At 48.3% G+C, this 24,341-nt stretch overlaps 1 protein-coding gene across 4 annotated transcripts in view; it reads left to right on the top strand.

Annotated features, from left to right (window-relative positions):
* Nucleotides 1–24,341, top strand: part of OSBP2 (oxysterol binding protein 2) — a 158,199-nt gene that overhangs the window by 83,411 nt on the left and 50,447 nt on the right. Inside the window, exon 1 of one of the 4 annotated variants that reach the window (XM_032883435.1) lies at nt 9,381–9,533. The exons of the other annotated variants lie outside the window; for them this stretch is intronic. Within the exon in view, the coding sequence (XP_032739326.1) occupies nt 9,455–9,533 (79 nt within the window). The 5' untranslated portion in view covers nt 9,381–9,454. Of the gene's footprint in view, nt 1–9,380; nt 9,534–24,341 lie in introns of those variants that run through there. 4 annotated transcript variants of the gene reach the window in all.

Genomic DNA, 24,341 nt, shown 5'->3' on the forward strand with positions numbered 1-24,341 from the left:
TAGTCTTCCATCCCCTCTCTGGGGTGGCAGCTGTCAAGTAAGGATCGTGCAGGGAGGGGCCCACACCCGCTTTCCAGACATGACAGGAGCCAGCTGAGGGAAGGAAAGACAGGAGATCTCAGCCAGGTAAACAAAGGCAGGGGCGGGAGGAGTAAAGGTGAAGCTAAGGAGTAAGAAGTGGGGAATTGCTGAGGCCCACCAGGCTTAGCTCCTGGTGGGCTGTGGTTTGCCAAGGAGTTTGAACTCGAGCTTGCTGCTGTGGGTATCAGGGAGCCATGGAGGGGAAGTGACAGAGAGCAGATGGTGTATTTTCAGTAAATTGTCCTCATGGCAGCTTGAAGGAAGGATCGGAAGGGATAAATGTGGAAGCTGAGACCTTGGAAGTAAGCGGGTGGGTGGCTTACTCCCCCAGGTGGAGAATAGGGTATGGGTTTGCAAACTATTTTGAAGTTAGCATCCTTACAACTTGGGGATGCGTTGCATGTAGGGGCCCAAGGGGAGGGAGAAACCATAAAAGCTGACCCTCAGGTCTCCAGCCTGGTGCCTGTGGGCAGAAAGAATTGTATAGAGGGAGAAAGAGGGTCCTGAGGGAGCAGAGGAGGGATACTGGTCTCAGTGGGGGACAGGTTGATGTGGGGGACTTCTGGTGGTCTTGGAGATCTGGAAAGGGCAAGGGCACCATCACTTGTGCCCCATCCAGCAGGGAGTGGGAAGAACATGGGAGTGAGGACTGACTCGGGCCTGGGAGCCACGAGAGAGGAGGTCGGAGGACAGCGGGGGGTGTGGCTACAGGGCCGGGAAGCAGGGAGTTTCAGGAAGAGGCCACTGGCCTCTTGCCTGCCACAGTGCGGGCACCAGAGAGGGCATCCAATGGGGCTGCTGCATTTCAGGATGACTCTTTAGAGCAGCCATGTATCTGTCACTTCTTCCCTGTGTCTTTGGTTGACACTTGCCTCTAACATCCTCTCTCCTTTTCTGGCACTTCTCCTGACCTGGACCCTGCCACCGAGAGCAGCCCTGGTGAGGTGAGCGCAGGTGGATGCCTGGACATCCACGTGGTGACCTGTCCTGAGCCTCGCCCCTGAGCCACCTCTGCTACTCTCAAGGTCACTGGTGTCCCCGGCCTTGAGCATCTGCCAACAGCCTGGTGGCTGAGGGTGGGGTGAGGCTGCCGCCTGGCCAAGTGACAGGTGCCTAAGCCTTTCGCCTCCTGCACCTGGTTGCAGCTGTGTCCATTCTTTGCAGGGCCCGTCACCATGGGCGGCTCTGCTCCTCCGCCTCATGGGGATTGTGCCACGGGTGCGTCAAATGATCCAGCCCCTCTCTGATTGCTGCCTGCCAGGTTGGTCTGTGTGCCCTGATGTGTGGTGGCTTCTCTGATGTGACCTCTGGCCTCTCCTGCCCTCCAACTCCCTCATTATTCACCCGCCTTCTTGCCTGACCTTCCACCATTAGAGAGCCTTTGGTAGGGTCTCAGGTTTCAACATGAGCAGGAGCTGATCCCAGCACACTCTTACCAACTATAATTTGTTGAGAGATGGCATTTGTTGGGAAATGCACACTTGTAAAGTATTTTAAAGACTCTAAAATATAGGACGTAAGATTCAGTCATCTTTCATTACCTCCCTCCTAGGAAACATACACACCCATTGGTTAGCAGTGATACTTTTCCAGATCTTTCCCCATGCTTTTACAAAGCCATGTAAGTACACACACACCCCCCACACACACGCACTTACATATATGGAAATGAGATCGTATTGTGGATATTGATAAGCAGCTTGCTTTTTCCCTTACGAATATATTTTAGAGATCTTTACATGTCGACACAAATAGACTTAGCTCATTTTAAAAATAATGGCATAGAATTCTAAAGTGTATCATAATTTATTTAATCATTTCCCTCTCGAGGGATGGTTAGGTTCTTCACATTTTTATTTAACGGAGTGCTGTAGCAGTCCTGCTTGTGCGTGCAAAGTAATGCACGTGTGTATAGATTCCTAGGAGTAGAATTGCTAGACTAGAGGAGGATACCCATGATGGATAGCCACAGACACTATCAAATTGTCAGCCAAAAACAGGGCATAAATTTATATCTCCCGGTAGTGTGGATTGTCAATGGAAGCTACCCCATCATTCTTGTTATACTTTGTTGCTCTGATGGGTGAATGACAAGGCATTTCTTTGCTCTGTTTTGCCTTTCCGTTATTACCAGTAGAGACTGAGTATACTTCTGTTTGTTGACCGATCATGCACATTTTGTGACTTGTATGTTCGTATTTATTGCCATTTTACCATTTAGATATTTGTGCTTTTATGCTGATTTGTAGGAGCTCATTGTGAGTTGCAGTTATCTCTCCTTTGTCCGTTGTTTATTTTCCAAGCATTTTCTGTGTTGCTTATCTTTTAACTCGATTTATGGTAGCCGTGGTACTATGGACTTTCTAAACATTCACGTTGTAGGATCAGTCAATCAGAGCCTTATTTCTTAGTGGGGAGAAGTGGAGGTTGGAGGCTTAAGATGTTGCCTCCTTGACTCTTCTTGGTCTGTGCTTGCTCTTTGACTTTGCAAAAAACCCCTCAACTTCACTAAAATCTCATTTTGCCAGCTATGTATGGCGCTGTCTGTCCTTCCCAACCTCATCCCAGCTGCCATGGGAACCACAGGAGAGGCTGTCTTGCAGGACTTCATAGTCGTTCTGAACTTCACAGTGAAACTAACTCATTGATGGACACTGAGACCCAGTCTCCCGGTACAGGCCTTGTCTGGGGCAGTGGTTTTCAGGGCGCCAAGCCCCTGCCTCTGACCTGGTTTACTTTTCCCAGATGTCTTTTGGGTGCTTGCCCTTTGCCGGTGATGTTGTCTTTGGGGCTCTGCAAAGGGAGGTATATTTGTTTGCTGGAGCTGCCCCCAAATACTGGAGACTGGGTGGCTTAAGCAACAGAAATGCATCTTCTTTCTTCTTCTTCTTCTTTTTTTTAAAGATTTTATTTATTTATTTATGGGAGACAGAGAGAGAGGGGCAGAGGCAGAAGGAGAAGCAGGCTCTCCGTAGAGCAGGGAGCCCGATGGGGCTCGATCCCAAGACCCCAGGATCAACGACCTGAGCTGAAGGCAGCCGCTTAACTGACTGAGCCACCCAGGTGCCCCAGAAATATGCTTTCTCACAGTTCTGAGATTGTGGTGTCTCAAGTTTGGTTTCTTCTGAGGCCTCTCTCCTTGGCTCATACATGGTTGCCTTCTCCTGGTCTCCTCAGTGGTCATCCCTTGGTCTGCGTGTGTCTTTGTCCTGCCCTCCTCCTCTTGTAAAGACACCAGTCATATGGAACAGGGGCCTCATTTTACCTTAGTCACCTCTTCAAAGGCTCTGTCTCCAAATATTGTCATATTCTGTGTCGCTGGGGGTTTGAACCTCCACATATGAATTTGGAGGCGGGGAGGGGACACAATTCAGCCCCTAAGGGAGCCAGTCCTGTGCATGGATGAGAATCAGGCTCAGAGAGGCTCCTGGACTTGCTTCCTATCACCCAGGGAGCGGGTTGCAGCTCTGTGCTCAGACCCACACATCTGATGCTTCTTTGGCTCCACTGCCCTGACCTCCCGTTCACTGGTCCCTTCCTGTTCTCCAGCCATCCCATTGCCTCACACCCGACGCTCCCTGAGCAGGGCCCCTACTCCCAGCTGACTCTTCTGTACTTCCGTGGGCCCCTTGGGAATGGGTTTGAAATAATCCGTTTGACTGAATGTATCTTGCTCAATTTTTGTTGTTGTTGTGGAAAAATACGTAGAATATATATGAGGACAAAGTGGGAAATATGTGGGAAAGTATGCTGAAAAAATAAGATAAAGAGCATTTGGAATATGTGTAACTCTCCAGTAATCCCACAGCCTCGCAAAACTGTTTTTTGATTTCGCTCATTACCTTCTCTTCCCCACCCTGCACATACGCCTGTGTCTCACATCTTTGGCCATATTACACCTGGCCTTTGGGCTCCGTCTTTTTCACCCCACATTATAACTAACAGTCTCTCTATCTTTATAATGATCATTTTAATGACTGTGTACTATTCCACCAAGCGATGCACTCTAATGTTTTGAATTATCCTCTGATTTTTGTGCATCTGAGGATCCCCTTTATGCCATTACCGATAATGATGCAATGAGTGTCCTTGGACTGAATTCTCTTCGCGTCTCTTGAATTATTTCCTGAGGGAAAATTCCCAGGAGTCAGATTACTGAATTAAGGGAAGCAACATCATCACAGCACCTCGATGAGCTGTAAAATCTCTTTCTGGAATGAGTGTACCAATGTTCTGTGCCACCAACAATGAATGAGTATACCAGCTTCGCTGTCATCTCACTTGCATTTGGTGTTAATAATTAAATGCATTTGGGGCCATTTTAATATACTTAAAAGGGTACCTACCTCAAGGCTTTAATTTGTATTTTTTTAATGGCCAAGAAAGGAGGAGGAACATTCTGCAGTAGATCTGTATTTTCAATGGTTTCTGTTGTCACTTTCTTTAAAAGGAATTTTTTTAAAAAGGAATACTTGACCAGACAAATAAATGGGTAGTAATCCCTTGGGAATCCCAGCTCTCTCACGTTGTGAGGGATTTGTTAGTCAAAGTGACATTTAGGCCCTCAACAAGCAAAAGGCCTTTTGGTCAATAACTAGCAGAAGTAATTGAATGGGCCAGCTGGGTCAGCCACTTCTGGGAACAGAAAGGACTAAGAAGAGGCCAGCATCTTCAGAGCTGCCTGGTGGGACCTGACCCCAGTTCTCCATGGGGTCCTCTAGGAGACCTGGTCCTCAGGCAGGCCTCTCCTTCCAAACACTGCAGTGTAGCCCCTGGCTCACTCTAGAACAAAGCCCACCAGACTCAGCTTCCAGGGAGGGGACCTCTGGGGCTGCTCCCGGTAGCAGAACGCACTGCAGGCAGAGTCAGGCCAGGCACCATCCCCAGTGAAATCTGTCTCGTGTTTGCTGTTTTTCAAACTCCCCCTATTCCATCTATCTGATCTGAAATAATCAAAAATAAATTGAAAATTTTTCCCCCTCGGAAGTTTATTTTAATTGCCTAGCAACATATTATCATAAATTGCTCTGAAATTAATTCTTTGGCTTTGGTGCACACTGATTTATTAATGATGATAGCAGTCAGCATCTATGCGTGGCTATTCTTAGAACGCTGATGTTTTCAAGCGCTTCATTCTTAAGATAACTGCTCAAGGAACTTGTATGTCCTGCAGACATCCAGACAACACAGAGGTCAGTACGTTTTCTGCTGTGGGCCTGAGCCCCTCATTAGATGAGTCTGAGGCCCAGAGGGTCCTCCAAATGTCTCTCAGACCCACAGCAGTGGAAGGCTGTGGCCAATTCAGGTCAGGAAGCCACCATTAGATCTTGCCCTTGTGGACCTCCCCAGTCTGTGTTCACCTCTGTGTGGTCCAGTCAAAGTCTGGTCAAGGGCAGAGGTGCAGAGGAGAAGGGGCTGCGTGATTGTGTGCACAAGAAATGCCATCTGTGAGGGGTTGTGGGGTGGGAGGAGAAGGGTGGTGATGGGAAGCTTGGGAAGGTAAGAAGGTGGTGTGGGTTTTGTAGGTTGGGCCAAATAGGGCTCCTGATAAAGTGGCCTTCATTGATCAGTTTATCAATGAATTAATTTATCTGTTTATTCCTGTGCTCATTCATTCATTCTGTGTCTAACATACTCTGGGCCACCCGAGAGACTGGGAACAGTAAGAAAAGACCACACTCTCTGCCTTTGAGGAGTTTGCTGTCTGTGTGGGAGATGGACAAGTTAATAGGAACTCCCACGAGAGGGCAAGTTAGGTCCCAGGAAAGAAAGAAGCCTGAGGCATTTTGGGAGCCCAGACTGGAAGAAATTCACCTGTGATTCTAGTATTTTAACATTTCCGGGTGTGGACAGTTTCCCCACAATTATAAATATATTACATGTTTTGCCTCTTCCTCAGCATTTTCTTTTTAAGCACAGTTTCTTATTTCTGCAGAGTCATCACATACATAAGTCTGATGGCTCTGTGCTATTCCGTGAAGTTGATGAAATAAGCATTTGCCTGCTGTTAGGGTCTTAGGTTGCGTCCCGGTTTTTGCAACAAATGGCACTGGATGCAGAGTTTTGTGTTCCTTTCCCATCGTTCATTTGTGATGAATCCCTGGGGGCCCACCATCTGGGCTGGAAGGTGTGGATGTATGTTTGTGGTTCTGAGCTACCACATGTTCCCCCACTCCACCTGATGCCTCATAACAGTTTCCCGGGACCTGTTTCTCTGTTGCCTCCAGGACTGGGATGGGCAGCCATACACCCAGTTACCCCACACACACATGCCTGTGTGAATCTTAATTGAGTGCCTGTGCATACCATATTAATGAGCAAAACAGGGAACATACTGGAAGCAGAGCCTGCATAACAATGTTTTGGTAGCAAGTGGAAGTGGGGAGGCCAGCCTCTAGGGAGGCTGTTGCAGCAGCAGCAGCAGCAGCCCAGAGGGGATGTGACAAGGAAAATGTCACCATAGACCTGAGGGGAATCCAAAAACTCAGAAGTGACCAAAGACAGTGGCCTTGATGTAGGGTCAGCTATAGCCTAGAGGGAGGGTTGCAGTTACCTCCAGGATTGTCACTGCAGGGTATTTGGGGTAAGTGGATCTCAGGAAGGTCACAGAGTTAGTTCATTTGATTTTAGGACATCATATGTAGGGTGTTGGAGGCTGTCCACTTGGAGCTGTTCAGGATGGGGGACAGGAGCAGGCTGGGGTTCAGCCTCACTGTCACACACACGGACAGGAAGGAAACTTTGACAGACCTCAACGTAGCCAGGAGAGCTGCTGGAACTATCTGTCGGTCATCTGATGCTCTCTCGGTGATCCCGCTGCTGGGTCAACTAAGACATTTCAGGTAATGTGTCCTCTCCTTTAAGGACAAAGCGGCACTCTTCGGCTGCCTGTGAAGCTAGATGGTAGATTTTTGAAGTATTCCACGTGAGCAGGGTCTCATAATTGTTTGATGTGAGTTATAGCATGAAACAATTATGGAGAAAAGGAGAAAACGCCTTTGTAATACCGCATGACTTTCCTTTCCTGTTTCTCTTCACTATTTTCGTTTCCTCCCCGGGAGTGTGTTGTTCCCAGCTCTTACTCTTTGCAGCTGTAGGTGAGGGGAAGGGGAAAAAGGAAGCAGGGGCTGAGAGTCCAGGATCCACTCACTGTGAGGATGGGCGTGAAGGTTCTCAGCCGCTCTGCCCTCCCCTCCTCCGCTGTGAGATGGAGGGCACAGATCCACATTCAAAAGATGCTTCCAGCTTCCAGAGTCCGTGATGTTCAGAGTGGCTGGTTAAATATCCTGGGTATTATTCTTCCATGTGCAAATCCTTTAAAAATTGCCTGTGTGTTTATGAACATTTCCCAGAGCACTCAGGTCACTGTTCCGGTCTCACCCCCACTTTTCCTTATAAGGCCTCTGGGAGCTTAGGGAGCAGTATTGTGCTTAAGGGGCCCCACAGGACGTGGTTGAGAGTCTGTCTCCAAGGTCAGACAGAAGAGGCTGGGTCCAAGCCAGGTGACCCTAGGCAAGTCCTTTTACCTCAGAGCCTTAGTTTGCTTGTCTGTAGAAGAGGATGTTGGTGGAACTTACCAGAGGCTATCTGGTGGGGATTAAATGAGGCACTGCAAGAAATGTGGGTAAAGCTTTAAGCCCAGCACTTGGCATTGAGTCAGCACTCCACTGGCTGCTATTTGCATTATTATTATGCTCTTCATTTTGTAGTAAAAAAATCAAGGCCCAGAGTGGCTAAATGCCTTACATCCCCTGGGCCACTAAATCTAACCCAATAGCTCTAGATTAATTCCCTAGGTGGAGGAAATAGTCGCTTCAAAGGCCTAGAGGGAATTATTGACCCAGCAGCACCTCCCTGAGTTTATTTTAACAGGAGCTTCATGGTATATTTGAAAACCTTTAAATTGGTGAAACTTGATTCAGTTTCAATAGATTACATTTGATAAATTCCCTTGACTGAACTCCGGTGAAGAGGTGGTGTTGGGGAGGGCTTTGTCAGGGGTGGAGCAGGGCCCAAAGCCTCGTCCCAGGGCCCAGAGTTTGTCAGCCAGTGGGAAAAACAAGACCTGAACAGGGCGGAGGAAGGTGGGGGCCAGGGCCAAGAAGCAGGGCCAGCCTGGGTTTGGACTGTCTTCCAGCAGCTGTGTGTGCAAGCCAAGTTGTGAGTGTGGCTGGAGCCGAGGGGGAAAGGGGAACAGGAGGGGTATGCCTGTGGGGGCTTAGAGACCACTGAGTGGATGTATGACAGAGTCTGAGAGCAGGATCTCTTGGCTGTTGTATGAAGTGTAAGCCATGGGGGGGCCTGGGTGGCAGCCGGAGACCTGCTGGGAGATTCTAGCAGAGTCCACAGGGAAGATGATGCTGGGTCCGGCCTGGGTGGCAGCATGGGGGTGGTGGAAAGAGATGGGATCCTGTCTGTATTCTAGTAGAACTTGTCATGGTGTGCTGACCAGCAGGAGGTGGGTCTAAGAGACCTGGGAGTAAGGGTCTCCAGGTTTCTGTCCTGAGCAACTGGAAGGTCCATGCTGCCCCTTAGCTGAAGTGGGGAGGACTGGGGGAAGGGTAAGGACACAGGTCTAGGGGGCCATTGGGAGCTCAGATTTGGACAGCCGGGACAGTGATGCCCATCACACATACCGTGGAGAACTCCTGCAGGCAGCTGGACAGGTAAACTGTTCAGAGGGGTCTGGCAGAGACAGATGTTGGTCCCCAGGCGCCAGCAGTCCTGTGGTAGCAGTGGTAGCTGGACTCCCTGGGGCCCCGCTCCTTGCCTCCTTCCAGGACGGTGTACAGGTGTCAGCAGGTGCTCAGACACAGGTGCACCGGACACACCAGGTGCCACAGAAGAATCAGAGGGTGACCAGGGCTCAGAGGTGACCCCGATTTCCTGGAATCATCGTCGGGCTCTGGGCCAACCCCATTTCACACGTGCCACTTAGCTCTCAAAGGCATCTTTCCCTTTGAAATAAAGCACCGCCAATCCCGCTACTGCAGGAGGGGACACCTTCGCTCTCATTTTGTCGTTAACATGTGACATTTAACTGAGGAGCCCGCCGGACACCTGGGTCCCACCTGGGTCCCCTGGGGGTCGCACGGACAAGCAAGGAGCGTGCGGGTGAGGGCAGCCCTCCTGAGAGAAGAGAGGGGGCGGCCGCAGCTCGAGCTCCGCTAGGCTCCCGTGGCGCCGACGGGGTTAACGGGCTCGTGCACCGGGGGGGCCGGCAGCAGTGGTGCATTGTGGTAACGCGGCGCCGGGACCGCTAGCACCTGCCGCCTCCGCCGGGAGGCCCGCCGAGCTGTGCGCGCGTCCGTGGGAGACCCTGGGCCCGGCGCCATGTAGCGTCCGGCTGCTCGGAGGCCGCCCCGCCGCGGGAATGAAGGGACGCGGCTGCTGGGAGTCGGCCTCCGTGCGCTCCTTCTGCAGCTCCGGCTGCCTGAATAAATTTAAGAAGGGTTAGTGCTGCCGGGCTTCCGCCCAGAGGCCGAGCTCCCCTGCGCACGTCCGCGGGAGCCGGGTTTGCTGCATGATCAGTCCACGCGAGCCTCTGATGTCACTCCCTCGCGGCGTGGGGAGCGCGGGGAGCCTCGGGAAACCCCTGTCCCGGTACCCCGCCAGCGTGTGCTCTCCGGACTCGCACCTGGCGCGGGGCATTTTGGAGAGAGGGCTGTAGCTAGAGACCCATCCATCTGATTAACCCCTGCAAAAAGGAAACAAAATATAATCCAGAGCTTTCTGGAAATAAGGGGCGGGAAGAGGAGGTACCTGTTTAACCCACCCACCTATCCTTCCTTCCCGAGAGTTGGTTTGGGATACTGGCAGAATTGCTGCTCTGTCCACAAGAACCTCGTCCTGTCCCCTGCCCCCACCACCGTGGGGGCAGCTGTGCTCAGTGCATGACCCAACCAACTATTCTTTGCCCCTTGAGCAAGCTGTGACAGATCAGGAGATTCAGTGTAAGTGGCCGCCTGGGTTTAAGCAAGGACCTGCCTTGAGGGTGCACCCGCAAGCGTGGTCTGGACAAGGGGCTGGACAAGGGGCTGGACAAGGGGGCTGGGCAGGCATGCACCTAAGAGCCCTTCCTTCCTCAGCAGCTGTTGTTAAGGTTGAAATCTTGCAAACCGTTTAAGTTTCTGCCTGAAATTCTTGATGCTTGAAATTTGCATTATTGGAGATTTTGCAAGAGTGAAACTTGCAGTTTACTTTATTGTTCTGTTAGAGTTTGAGACTCTGGGGAACAAATAGTATTCTTTGACTCTGTAGACCTAGAAGATACAGACGCAGTTAAATTTGCTTAACACAAATTCATTAGGAAGAGCTCCTTTTAGGAATTAACTCCCTCTGATCTGTAACAAGCCTTGTAATTAATTTTGCTGACTGGTCACACTAACGGCTTCATGAGGCCCTGGTGTAGGGCAGACATCTTCCAAGTTGTGGACTCCAGGCCTCAGCCCTGGAGTCAGGTTTAATCATGCATGTCCTCCTGAAAACACCATCTGAAGTCTCAGGGTGTTTGTAATTACAAACATTTGAGATTTCTTTTCGTGGGAGCTGATGCTGTGGTCCCGTCTTGAGAATGCTTTACAGAAACTGACAGTGAATTTTGTATAAAGTATGTCTTCTGGTTTTAGATTGGTTTTGATTTCCAAATTTAATTTTAGATGGAGTGTCCTTTCTAATGCGGTTATGCTCTTAATGAAAAGTCTAAATGTTCCTGTTAACGTTTTGGCCGAATTTATTCTGAGGGTGAATTTTGGAGTTAATCTAAAAAGAAAAAAAGAATGTATGGTTAGGTGTTAATTATTTTTCTATTGGCCTGCCTGATGATTTTCTTGGTTGCCATTCTCTAGAACATTTGCTGCTGGCGGGGAGCATTGGGCCTGGTATCCACTTGCTTTCTGCTTGGTTGTGAAAGGATGCTCATTTGGGGGGACAAGGTTTTATTTATTTATTTGAGAGAGAGAGCGCACGTGCGTGCCAGAGCAGGGAGGGGCAGAGGGAGAGGGAGAAAGAATCTGAAGCAGGCTCCCCACTGAGCGCAGAGCCTGTCACGGGGTTCGATTCCACAACCACAAAATCATGACCTGAGCCAAAACCAAGAGTCAGATGCCTAACTGACTGAGCCATCGAGGCGCCCCAAGGGTGATCATTTTTGTCCGGAAGTTCAAACTCAGGGCTGATGACATAGTAACCTCTTTGATTTCTAGACCTCTCCAGGCGAGGCCTTCTGTCTTACCCTTCTTGTGACTGTTCCACTCTCCACAATGGGTCTGGGGACGAGGAGCTGAGGATATTGTGAGGCGTGGTGGCCACTGTGCTTAGCATAGGGCCTGGAGCAGTGGGTGCCTCCTCCCACAGCCGAGGAGCCGGCACCACGGTCAAGAGCAGCCAGGGTTCAGCCCCAATGTCAGATGTCCCGGAGGCAGACTGCAGAGGGTGTCCCCTCCGGTGCCCCACGAGGCCAAACAGAACATTTCTGTGGGCACAATGATTCTGGCCAGCTACAAAGAGCAGAGTGAGGAAAGCCGAGATGAGGCCTTTGGGAGGCCTGGTGATCGGGCTATTCTGGGAGGTGCGTGCCTCGTGGGCCCTCACATTATGGGTGTGGCAGGCACGGCTACGGGGCTCTCCTCCCCAACTTGCAGACAAGGTGAGACCAACCGTCTTGTTTCTGACACATTGAAAGGTATTGCAATGAGAGGCCACTCCAGACCCATTTCCCCTTAGAAAAGGGTGCTAGTGAAATCATGCAAGTCGAAGAGCCAGTCGGGCACACAGCCTACCCTGGGGACTGGGGGCCGAGGTCCAGGCAGTGATCATGTAGGTGACAGGACAACATCTGAGCTGCGGAGGTTCATCACATGGGCTGTTCCTCCGCAGGGGGTGGGCTTCCCCCAGTGGACCCAGGGTGCTGGGGGGCCTGAGTACCTATCCTGCCTTTGCCGCTGGGTTGTGTCACCACGGGCAAGTCCCTGTCCCACTGTGGGCCTCGGTGGTTCCCACCTTGGTACATGACAGAGGAGGAGTGAGTTTCGAAGGGCTGGTGTCTCTCTTGCTCTCAGGCCCGGGCATGTGAAGAGGAGCCCTGGGGAGTCCTTGACAGGAGGCCGCTCCTCCTTGGGGAATGGCCTGTTCAAACCACATCCCCAAGGCTTGCCTGAACCTCAGCTAGCTTCTTCGCCTTTTTGATGGGCAATTTTCTTGTCTAAAAGATGCTGCGAAACCTACTTACCTGGCAAGGAGGCTGGGAGGTCAAAATGAGATAATATGTCTCCATGCCTACTAATCGATCAGTCCGTGCTTCAAACAGGGCTGGGACGCCACAGATGGGGAAATGCCCATTCAGGGTTGCTCGTAAGCTCTACCGAATCAGCTGTTGGTTTGTGCATATGCATGCGTGTACACAGTTGTATATAGGACTTGGACATGTTTTCAGAATGTAAAGTTCTGAAAGAGCACAAAATAGGGACCCCCTGCCCTGGCAAGGTAGACTCACTAGAGGTCTGAGCCAGGTGACCCTGCCCACGGCACTGCTGAGGTCACCGCTTTCCCATTTGCGGCTCCCCTGCGTACCCATGAGCCAGCTTCCGTGTCTTGAGACCAGCTCTGATGGGCCACGTTTGCACAGTGGAAATGGAGGTTGTGTCATGGAAACAGAAGGGGATCGGGAACGAGAGCCATCAAGGTCAGGTGTGTGGGACCAAGCAGGTTAGGTGTCTCTGCTCAGGCTCCCAGCGTACTCGATGGCACGCACGCTCCAGCTTCTGTGTGGCTATGATATGAACACCTGGGTCTCTGGTTTTGTGGAGGGGTGTTTGTTGGTTTGTTTGTTTTTACATCTTTGAGGCCTAGGACAGGTACCATTCTCAGAGAAGGGGCTTCATGGAACATCAGCTGAGAATTGCTGTCGGATGTGGTGTCCTTCAGAAAGTCACAGGTGGGGTTCTTTTGTGTTCATTTTGGGGCTTGTCAGCGTGTCCGATCTTGTGTTCCCCTGCGTTGTGTTCCCCAGTGTCTGCTGGGGTCTTTGGGAAGAAGGACTGAGGCATGAAGTAAGGGACCAGCTCTCCATTCTGATCACTTTCTGTGTAGGTACAGAATGGTCCCCCAGTGCAGTGCCCCAAGATTAGCATCCGTGACCTCACTGGGCATGGCCTCACTGCTCACCCAGTCCAGCCTCACACTCTGCTCTGCCTACTCAGCTGAATGTCCTTGCTCATCCCTCACATGTTAATCAAAATCATCCTTTGAGGTCCCGGGCCCATCCCAGTTCCTCCTGAAGTTTCTCCAAACCCCTCAAGGCTTGAGGTAACTTCTCCCCTCAGACCTCTCTGGGCCTCCCTTCTGCAGTGGACCTGGATTGTCGAGTGCAAGTCTTGCCCTCCTCAGAGGCTGTAAGCACCCAGAGGTGAAGCCTGGGTTTGTGTGTGATGTGCCCCCCACTCCCCAGCACGTAGCACTTTTGCCAATTGCTGTTCCACAAGCAACGAACTCTCTCGACTCAAGATTGAAGTAGCGAGTGGAATCAGTCCTTCTCTGTCCCTTCTAGTGCCACTATGTATGGCAGGTGGCTCCCCTGGAAAAACTGGGAAGCTCAGAGGTGTGAGCAAGGGGAACATGAGAGATCATAAAGAACTTCCTGGAGGAGGAAGTCACGCCCTGATGGGTGTTGGAGGTTGGGTGGACGGGAGGAGGCTGGGGAAAGGCAGGTGCTCACTTAGGTTTGAGTGAAGCGAGACAGGCGAGAGGTGGAGGAAGGCCTCACTGATGGGTTGGCTCTCAAAGGACAGGTGGGCAGGAAAGGCCGTGAGCTCTGCTGGCTCTGGAGGTGGAGTATGGCTTCTAGAAAGGAGGTTTTAGGGCAGCACTGACCCCATTTCTGTCCTCTCTGGGAAGGACATCTGGCCTCATGAGTGGTAACCATTACTTGGTGCGATGCATGGGAGCAGGACATTCTCTCATAGATGTTACTTTGGGGGAGCCTCTGTCTGCATGCCCGTGGGATGGGGGCGGTGAGCAATCTGTATGAGAGCCCCCCCCCCCCCCGGCTGCCCCTTCCTGGCACATGGTAGCTACTCATCATTATTACTATTATTTTGGGAGGCTTAAAGTCAGGGGGAATGTGAAGCTCTCAGTACACACAAGGGGGCTTAATCAGTGGTAGCAAATAAGACAATTATTGTATCATTATACTGTGTCATTCTACAGGTGGGGAAACTGAGGCTAAAGGACTTTCCCCAGATCACAGGCTTAAGCAGGACTCAGAGCCTGTACAGTCTGAGTGCTGGCACATACCAACGTGTCTGTGGATGGAGGGTCAAGGGGCAGGGGAAGGCCAGCAAGGGAGCGGTATAGACTGAGAATCTGGGACTCTGAACAAGGCTGGCCTGAGGAGAAGCCACAGTGGGTGAGGCTGGGGGCTCAAGCAGTTAATGGTTAAGACAAGACAGAAGAATTTGTCTTTTCTATGGAGCAGAAAATCTGGCTGGCCGTTCACTCTGTGCTAAGGACTGTCCCAGTAGCTGTGTGGGGCACACCGTGTCCACAGCCAGGTGACAGAAATCCAGCCCGGAGGGACTAGGCATGGTGGAGCCTGGCCCGCATCTTTCTGATCTGCCACACCTGTTCCTCAGGGAGGGAATGGACAAGGGGCATGGCCCTGGTTGGCCAGACTAGAACACAGGAGGTCATGCCCTGTAGAGAATATCTGAGAATATTCACACAGCCTGAGGCTCTCAGGAGCCCATGAGCTCTGAGGAAAGAGGATGCCAGGGGACAGTGAGGTGAGATGTAGGTAGGCAGGGAGCCCTGCATGGAGGGCCTGCTGTGGGCAGGCAGCTAAGGGGTGGGTTTTAGATGGGCTGCAGGCACGGGCATCCCCTAGAGAGCAACACGTTGGGGGCACTGAGGAGGGCTGCACATGGGGGAGCGTGTGGGTGTCATTGTGTGTGTCGGGGGGTGGGAAGCAGGCCATCGGGTCAGGTCGGGTGAGTGGAGAGCTGAAGGCAAGAGGTGGGAAGCAAAGGGGAGGAAGGTGGGCGGAGCAGGCTTTCCGCTGTGGTTCTGATTGGCTGTGCGGAAGCCCATGTCCACCAATGGGCTTCCTGCCTGTGCCAGCTCTGAGCTCCCCGCCCCGTGGCAAGTGGACCGCTGTACTGGATTTGAGGACTGCGAGAGGACAGAGAGTCATGAACAGAAGTGACCTCTACTTGGAGGACAGGAGAGAATAGCAGCTGCCTGGCGCTCATGGCTGCACCCTCGAATAGCAGCATGTCAGTGAAGAGAGAGAGTATTGGCAGCATGAAGGTGACAAGGCTGTGACAGGCGCTGGGCTGCCCCAGCCAGGGTTCTGGTGCCACTGGTGGCCCTAGGGGGCCTGGAGAATGTAGTGGGCTCTCTAGGGAGCTAGTTCACTGATTGTTCACAGGTTGGTGTGCAGAGCCGCAGTGAGTCCGCTTTAGAAAAGAGCACCCCTTCCTCAAGACCTTTTACTTACACTGATCCTGAACCTGCTGTAAATAGTAAGTTTGTTAGAGCAACACTCTTTGCTTTCGTCTGCTGTTATAATGAAAACAAATCTACAGTGTCCCTTGCGAAAGGTGCTGCCTGTGCTTGTGCAGTGAGTAACCTGCCCACCCAGATGCAGCAGTCCTGTTAATATAAACACATACTAGGAGCAACGATTGGCTGGCCGTGAGGATTATATAGCAATCTCTGTTGCCTCTAGGCAAAGAGAGAAAGAGGGCTACCTGGGTGCCACGCCGAGAGAGGTGACTGCTGAGGGCAATCCTACAGCAGGTGGCACTGCCCTCTGCAGAAACAAGTTGTTCCTCCGCTGCCCGGTTTTCCTGTAAAGTGCCAATCAGCTCAGACCCGCTGATCAAATAGATGAACATTATGAGTAAAGATGAAGTCATGGGCTTCAGGCTGCCAAAGATAAAATTTCCATTTTTTTTTAAAAATATTTTATTTATTTATTTGACAGACAGAGATCACAAGTAGGCAGAGAGGCAGTCAGAGAGAGAGGGGAAAGCAGGATCCCCGCTGAGCAGAGAACCTGATGTGGGGCTCGATCCCAGGACCCTGGGATCATGACCTGAGCCGAAGGCAGAGGCTTTAACCTACTGAGCCACCCAGGTGCCCCAAAGATAAATTTTCCTTTTATGTCCTGCTTGCCTCTGACATGTGTGCAGAATAATGACACCTGACGCACAACTTCATTAATCAGAGCTGCGCAGGCTTGATGAGTGGTGAGGTCGACGAAGGCCACAGACTGGGGGGCGGGGGGGTTCCCCACATGGGCAGCTCTTCGGTGTGTCCCATGTCCTCGAGGCCATAGGCAGGAGCTGGTTAGTGGAAAAATGTTTTCCCTGAGAGGCTAGAACGGACAGTCATCAAAGCCCCCTGGGTCCCACCCTCTGCCCAGGGTATTTTTATGTCAGAAGCAGTGGAGTTTGGCCAGAGGGGGGTGCCTCTGGAGAGCGTGACTCTCAGCTCATTGACCATTTGGTAGCTGCCCTTCTGCCTAATGAAGTCCTGCCCCCACAAACCCACTCCTCACCTCCCCCTAAAACACACACCCACATGCGTACACTTTGTTCTTGGCCACACTGAGCTTCATCTCGGCCCAGCCTCTGCACCCTGCCCGTTCATTATTTTTAAGGGTTGTTTACCATTTAAGGTAACAGTTCCAGATGTTCAAGATCCTGGTGTTTCCATAACTCCATTACCCCTCACACCCCTGTTTTCAGGTCTCTATTTTTAGCCAGTGTTTTTCCTTTATGTGAACATCCGTTTAACATCACCAAGAGACCAAAAAAAAAAAAAAAAGTACCATTTTCACGTGGCTGTTACATCATAAACACTTTCCTACGTTACCACAGGCTTAATATGCATCTGTTGAATGGCTGTGGAACGCCTTTTCCTTCTGTTAGGCATTTCGCTTCTTCCCAGATTGTCACTGGAGCCGAACTGCTGCCTGAGCATCTTTGGCATGTAAAATTTTTCTCTGGTGTCTCTTTTCCGGGACAAATTCCCAGGAGTGTGATAGCTGAGCTAGAGAATATGAAGGCTTCCCTTTGGCGCTCCATGGCCCTCGGCCGAAGTGTTCTGGTCCGTGACGCTCACAGGGCTGAGTGTGGGCATCTGCTTCTCTCCCACCTGCCCTACACTAGCCTTCCATCATTCTGAGGAGAATTTTTTCTTTTTCTTTTTTTTTAAAGATTTTATTTATTTATTTGACAGAGAGAGAGAGAGAGCACAAGTAGGCAGAGAGGCAGGCAGGGAGAGGGCGGGGGAAGCAGGCTCCCTACTGAGCAGAGAGCCCGATGCAGAGCTCAATCCCAGGACCCCGGGATCATGACCTGAGCTGAAGGCTGAGGCTTAACCCACTGAGCCACCCAGGTGCCCTCTGAGGAGCATTTATAACCAGGCATAAAATTGGGTCTCGTTAGTGTTTTCGGTTGCACTTGACTAACCAGAAAGGATGAACCATACCCCCCACCCGCCCACCGGCCACCAGCCACTCCGGTTATTACTTGGTGACCCTTCTGTGGGTCATCTGCTACACCTTTTCCTGCCCTCATGTGGAAACCCAAGGGGAAGCATGATAAATGTTGTTTATGTTGGACGTGGCTGGAACCCAAGCCAGACAGGACTTCCTAGGACCCTGGCAGTGCCCTCCTTTGCTCGGTGGATGAGGTTCTGAGAAATGGTCCTTGGAACTGTCCTCCCCCAGCACGATCTGCTGCATAAGCTGTAGGGACCCCTTGTTTAAAAATTATTAAGAGTTTCAAGAGGGAGACAGCTGAACATCAAACCAAGCCTGGGGTCCTTCTGACTTAGGGGCCTGTGTGACTGCACAGGTCCCGTGCCTGTGACCCCTCTCCCCCGGGGAAGTGGCTCACCCGACTGTGCTGAATCCACCCTTCAGCTTCCCCAGGGCTCATTCCAGATGCAGAGGTACCAGATCCAGATGTGGATGGGCTTCTGAATGGAACCCCACTCCCGCTGCCCTTGACTGACAGTAGCCAATAGCCGTGCGCCCTCCCAGGGAGCTGCTGAAAATCAGTAGCTAGTTGCACCTGCCAGGCTGCCTCCCTGATCCCAGTCCTGGTGGTCCCCCACCAAACAGCAGAGGTTCCAGAGATGAAGGGGCAGAGGGCAGGGAGTGTTAACTTCACAGGGGGCTCTGAAACATGGTGGCGTTCTGAGTGCAACAAATGGATTTCCACAGAAAGAGGGTGTGTGAGCCCTGGTGTGTGTTCTGAGTAGTGGCATTCTGCAGGGGACTTGCGGGGGGCGGCAACTTCTGGAATGCACCTCCTGCATTCTCCCCATGAATTACATAGAGTTTGGAGCTTGTGGGAGATTTACCCAACCTCTATGGTAAAGATGAGGAAACTGAGGCCTGGAGACACACAGTTGGCACAGTCGGGACTCCACGGAGCCAACCATCCACTGCTAGATAGAGATCAGAGGATGAGTACCAAACTATTGCCATTTGGCTGTTAAAATAATTTTTGACATATTTTCCAGATTACAAAGATAATTCATCCCCAGTGTAGAAAATTTAGGAAAGAAAAGTCACTTAGAAGAAAATAAAAAGTATCTTTAATTCTATTGCACAGAGATAATCACAAATAATTTTAATCAGATTGCGTGCATTTTTGGGACCTATTTTTTTCTCTTTCAACATTATGTTTCTAAGATTTAACTACATTGTTGGGTATTGTGATGTATATTCTTGCAATTCTGATGACCCTAAAATGGTATTTCTGTGTGATCTTAACTGGCATTATCTTGATATCAAAATAGTGTGAGGGTTTTATTGGGGAGTATATATTTCTTCTTATGTGAAACGCACTTTTCTGTTGATGATTTGTCCTTATGAATTGGTAGGAGCTCCTTATATGATCTGGATGCTTACCGTCATTTGCATTTGGTCTATATTTTTATATCATCTTGTTTATGATGTCTTCTGATGAATACACTTTTAAATAGCTTTATTGAAATATTCATATACCATACAAGTCACTCATAGAAAGTATATAATTCAATTTTTTAGTATAGTCACGAGTATGCAACCATCATCATAATCTAATTATAGAATATTTTTGTCCCTCCTAAAGGAAATTATAGCAGTCATTCCCTATCCTTCCTCCCTCTACCAACCCTGAGCAACCACTGACCTACTTTCCGTCTCTCTAGATTTGCTTCTCCTGGATATGTCACATAGATGTCATATATTTTTGGGTCTGCACTTAGCAAAATGTTTTAAGATTAATCCATGTTGCACATATCATTAATTCGTTCCTTTTTATCACCATATAATATTTCATTGTGTGGTTATACCACATTTTGTTTTATCTGTTCATCAAAGTACAGATGATGGGCATTTGTACTAGTTCTCCTTTTTTGACTCTTATGAATGATCCTGCTGTGAATGTTAGTATATATGTTTCTGTGTGGTTGTAAGTTTCCATTTCTACAAGTGGGATTGCTGGGGCACATGGTCATATTGCTGGGTTATACAGTTTAACGTTTAAAGGCACTGCCAAACTGTGTTGCATAGCAACTGTATCATTTTACGTTACCACGGGCAGCAGTGTCTTGGTGTTGCAGTTTCTCCATATCTTTGCCAACACTTGTCACTTTCTGATTATTATTATTGCCATCTTAGTGGGTGTGAAGTGGTATCTCGTTATGGCTTTGATTTTCATTTTCCTAATGACCAAGAATGTTGGGCATTTCCCCCCGTACTTACTGGCTGTTTGTGTATCTTCTTTGGAGAAATGTCTCTTCTAATCCTTTGCCCATGTTTTATTTAAGTTATTTGCTTCTTATTGCTTTGTATGTTCTGGATGTCTTTTATCAGATAAATCATTTGCAAACGTTTCCTCCCATTCTGGGGGTTGTCTTCTCCCTCTCTTAATGGTATCATTTGTAGCACAGAAGTTTTTAATTTTGTTAGTGTCTAGTTTATCTATTTTTTTTTTCTTTTGTCACTTGTGCTTTTGGTGTCATATCTAGGAATCCACTGCCTAACCCAAACTCATGAGGATGAATTTCTATCTTTTCTTCTACGAATTTTATACTTTTAGCTTTTAGGGGTATGATCCATTTTGAGTTAGTTTTTGTGGATGTGAGGAAGGGGTCCGACTTCATTCTTTTAGATGTTTTCCAGCATCATCTATTGAAAACACTATTCTTTTCTTTCTCTTTTTAAAAAGATTTTACTTATTTACTTGAAAGAGAGAGCAGGCACAAGCAGGGGGAATGGCAGAGGGAGAGGGAGAAGCAGGCGCCCCGCTGAGCAGGGAGCCCCCCTGCGGGGCTCGATCCCAAGACCTTGAGATCTTGACCTGAGCCAAAAGCAGATGGTCACTTAACCGACTGAGCCACCCAGACACCCCGAAAACACTATTCTTTTCTCTGTTTTTTTTTTTTTAAGATTTTATTTATTTATTTGACAGAGAGAGATCACAGTAGACAGAGGCAGGCAAAGAGAGAGAGAGGGAAGCAGGCTCCCTGCTGAGCAGAGAGCCCCATATGGGACTCGATCCCAGAACCCTGAGATCATGACCCGAGCCGAAGGCAGCGGCTTAACCCGCTGAGCCACCCAGGCGCCCTCTTTTCTCTGTTTAATTGTCTTAGCATCCTTATTAAAAATCATCTGGCCCTAAATGTAAGGTTTTGTTTTTGGATTCTTAGTTGTGTCCCACTGATCTATATGTATATCATTATGCCATTACCACACTGTCAATAGACACTCTTCAATTTAATTTAATTTAATTTTTTAAGACACTCCTTAATTTTAATGTGGTTGAATTTACCAGTCTTATGATAAATTCAGTCTTAGGTTTCTGTCTAGAGATAACATATTTTTCTATATTTTCTTCTTAAAAGTTTAAAATTTTCACAATGAAGTGTTTAATACATCCAGAACTGATTTCTGGATAGGATGTGAAATATGTGGTTAATTTCATTTTCTCCACATAGTCAATTCTTTGGTCTAGTACTGTTTATTGAGCAGTCCCCTTTTTACCCACTGCTCTACTACATTTAGCATATGCCTGGGTCTTTTTGGGATGCTCTCTCCTTTCACGGAACAATTTTTCCCTCTTACCAGTACCACGCTGCCTTAAGTACCTTGTAATACATTTTGATACCTTGTTGATCAAGTCTGGCAGCTTATCAGGGTGATGTTATAATTATTCCCATTTTACATACGAGAAAACTGAGTCTCGAAAGGTTACACCCTGGGTCACGCTGCTAACAACTGGCAGAGCCAGGCTTGTTAGAACTCAGGCAGTTAGGATTACAGCACACACTCTTAGCCTCTGAATTCTGCACACATCAACAACCACCGCATACAAATCACACTTGCTCCACCAACTGAAAGTTTAAGGCTTTATCCCCTTTCTCTTTCTTTGCATGGCAAAGGGAAAGTAATTAAAATTTAAATATAACAAGATCTGGTTTGTTTGAGGTTTTAATCCTCCCCTGCTTCCCTACTTGAGATATTTCAGGGAAAGCTTTCCAAAGATATTCACCACCGCTTTTATACTTTGGGGCAATTTTCTAGGCAAAGATGCAGGTGTGGTCAAGAGAAGAGTTGTCTGGAATGCAGGTAAGACACAGCAGGACAGGTGACCGGCAGTTAGGATGGAGTGGGCAGCTGAGACAGGAGAGAAACTAGGAACCCTGAGAAGTGGTGCTGACTGGAGTTCTGGGTTGATGTTGGCTGGAAGATGAGGCTTGGGACATAGTGATTCTTACAGACTGCTGCTTATGTCCCCAGCACCCCACATGGTAGCTGGCACACATAGTCAGCACGTTAAGTGAGTAATGTGATTAAGGAACCTATTCAGCAGGTATAAGATGCTATGAGCCGCTGTGTCTCCAAGCTGTCATCAGTCAGTCCTTTTGAGCAGTGTGGTGTGCTGGGGATAAGGGGGAAGCGTTCTCACCCCGGGCCCACTGTAGACAGTTTGCCCTTAGCCCCAGTGGACTGCGGCTTCCTTAACGGTTCCATGGTGGGGGGTAGGGCGGAGATGTGGTCAGGGTGCTGACATTGTCCTGGGTCCTTCCTCTGTAGTCCTCATCCGCTGATGGAGGTTCAGGTTGTTTTCACTTTTTGGCTACCACGAGTAACGGTACCATGCAATAAACATTCATACACATATTTTCATGTAGACACGTGCTTCCATTTTTCTTGGGCGTATACCTAGGGTGGGATTGCTGAGTTCTGTAATAACTGCCAAACTGTTTTTTTTAACAGCAGCTGTGCTATTTTATATTCCCACTAGGATGAAGGGTCCAGTTTTTCTGCATCCTTACCCACACTTACTCTTTTCTTCTTCTGACAACAAATGATACTGAGCATTTTTTCATGTGGTTATTGGCCATTTTCTTCAGAACCTTGTCTGTTCAAAGCCCATTTTTAAAATTTTATTTTCCTTTATTATTTATTTATTTACTTATTTTCAAATCCCTTGTTTTCCATTTTTTTTTTTTTTTCCTTAAAGCAGGCTCCACACCCAGCATGGTTGCGACCATTAGATTAAGACCTGAGCCAGGTCAAGAGTCAGACACTTAACTGAGCTACCCAGGTGCCCCTCAAATCCTAATTTTTTAATTAGGTTATCTTTCATTGGTGGATATTTGAATGTTAAGCCAACCTTGCATTTCTGGAATAAACTTCAGTTATTCAAGATGCCTTACCCTTTTTATGTACTGTTGGATTATATTTGATACTTCTTTTTGAGGATTTTTGTGTCTTTGTTCATGAGAAATATCGGTATATAGGATTTTTCTTTGTCATTTGTTTTGTAATGTCTTTTCCTGGTTCTGGTATCAGGTAATTCTGGCCTTAAAATAAACTGGGAGATATTCCCTCCTCTTTAATTTTCTGGCAGAGTCTGGGTAGAATTGATAGCGTTTCTTCCTTAAGTGTTTGGTAGAATTTGTCAGCAGATCCTTCTGAGCCCTGAGTTTCCTTAAATACGTTTAACTATAAAATCAATTTCCCTAATACACTATTCGGGTTTTTTATTTATTTTTTACTAACTTGCAGTGGCTTTGTATCTCAAGGATTTATTTCATCTCTGAGTCATTGAATCCGTGGACACAGTTGTTTACAATATTTCCTTCTTATCCTTTAATGTCCGCAGTGATGACCCTCTTTCATTGCTGATATTGCTACTTGGTTATGCCTTTTTTTTTCTTCCTTGGTCTGGCTAGATTTTACTGATATTTTAAAAGAATCAGATTTTGGTTTTATCAGTCTTGTCAACTGTTTTTCTTATATGCTCTTTAAAAACACATACATTATAGATACCCTTTAAAAAGTGAACTGAATCAACTATAATGCCGTTCTGCACCTTGATCTTCTTCATTGACTGTGTCTTCAAGTTTTTTTTCATATCACACAGAAGCTCATGGATTCTTTTAACACCGACATAATACTCTGTTATATGCATGTATCATAGTTTAATAACCAGTCCCACCTGAAGGGCATTTAGGATGTTTATAGACTTATTACTCTTGCAAATATCCTGAAATGTACATTTATCTTTTTTTTTAAGTTTTATTTAAGTACTCTCTATACCCAACCTGGGACTTGGGCTCACGACCCTGAGATCAACAGTCTCGTGCTCCTCCAACTGAGCTGGCCAGGTGCCCCTGAAATGTACATTTATCACACATCAGTCTTTGGTCACATATCTGCATATCTGTAGGATATATTACTACACCGGGAACAGTAGGTGGTTATCCTTTTTTTTCTTTTTAAATCAACTTTATTGATGTATAAATTAAATACAATCAAATGTACTGATTTTAACCATTCTGTGAGTTTTAACAAATGTATACACGTGTATAACCACTACTTCAAATAAGATATAAAACATTTTTATCATCCCCAAAAGTTTCCTCATGCTCTTTGGCTGTCAAGGCCCTCACGCCCATCACAACCACTGATCTTCCTGTTTTATTTGTCTAGCATTTTTTTTAAAAGATTTTATTTATTTATTTGACAGAGAGAGATCACAAGTAGGCAGAGAGACAGGCAGAGAGAGAGAGAGAGAGAGAGGAGGAAGCAGGCTCCCCAGCGAGCAGAGAGCCTGATGCGGAGCTCGATCCCAGGACCCTGGGATCATGACCTGAGCCAAAAGCAGATGCTTAATGACTGAGCTACCCAGGCGCCCCTACTTTTAGTTAATTTTGTGTATGGTATGTTGTCAAGGTTATTTTCTTCCTCC

The sequence above is a fragment of the Lontra canadensis genome, unplaced genomic scaffold (genome assembly GCF_010015895.1).
Source record: "Lontra canadensis isolate GAN:19392208 unplaced genomic scaffold, GSC_riverotter_1.0 scaffold87, whole genome shotgun sequence".
In the NCBI taxonomy this organism is placed as follows: domain Eukaryota; kingdom Metazoa; phylum Chordata; class Mammalia; order Carnivora; family Mustelidae; genus Lontra; species Lontra canadensis.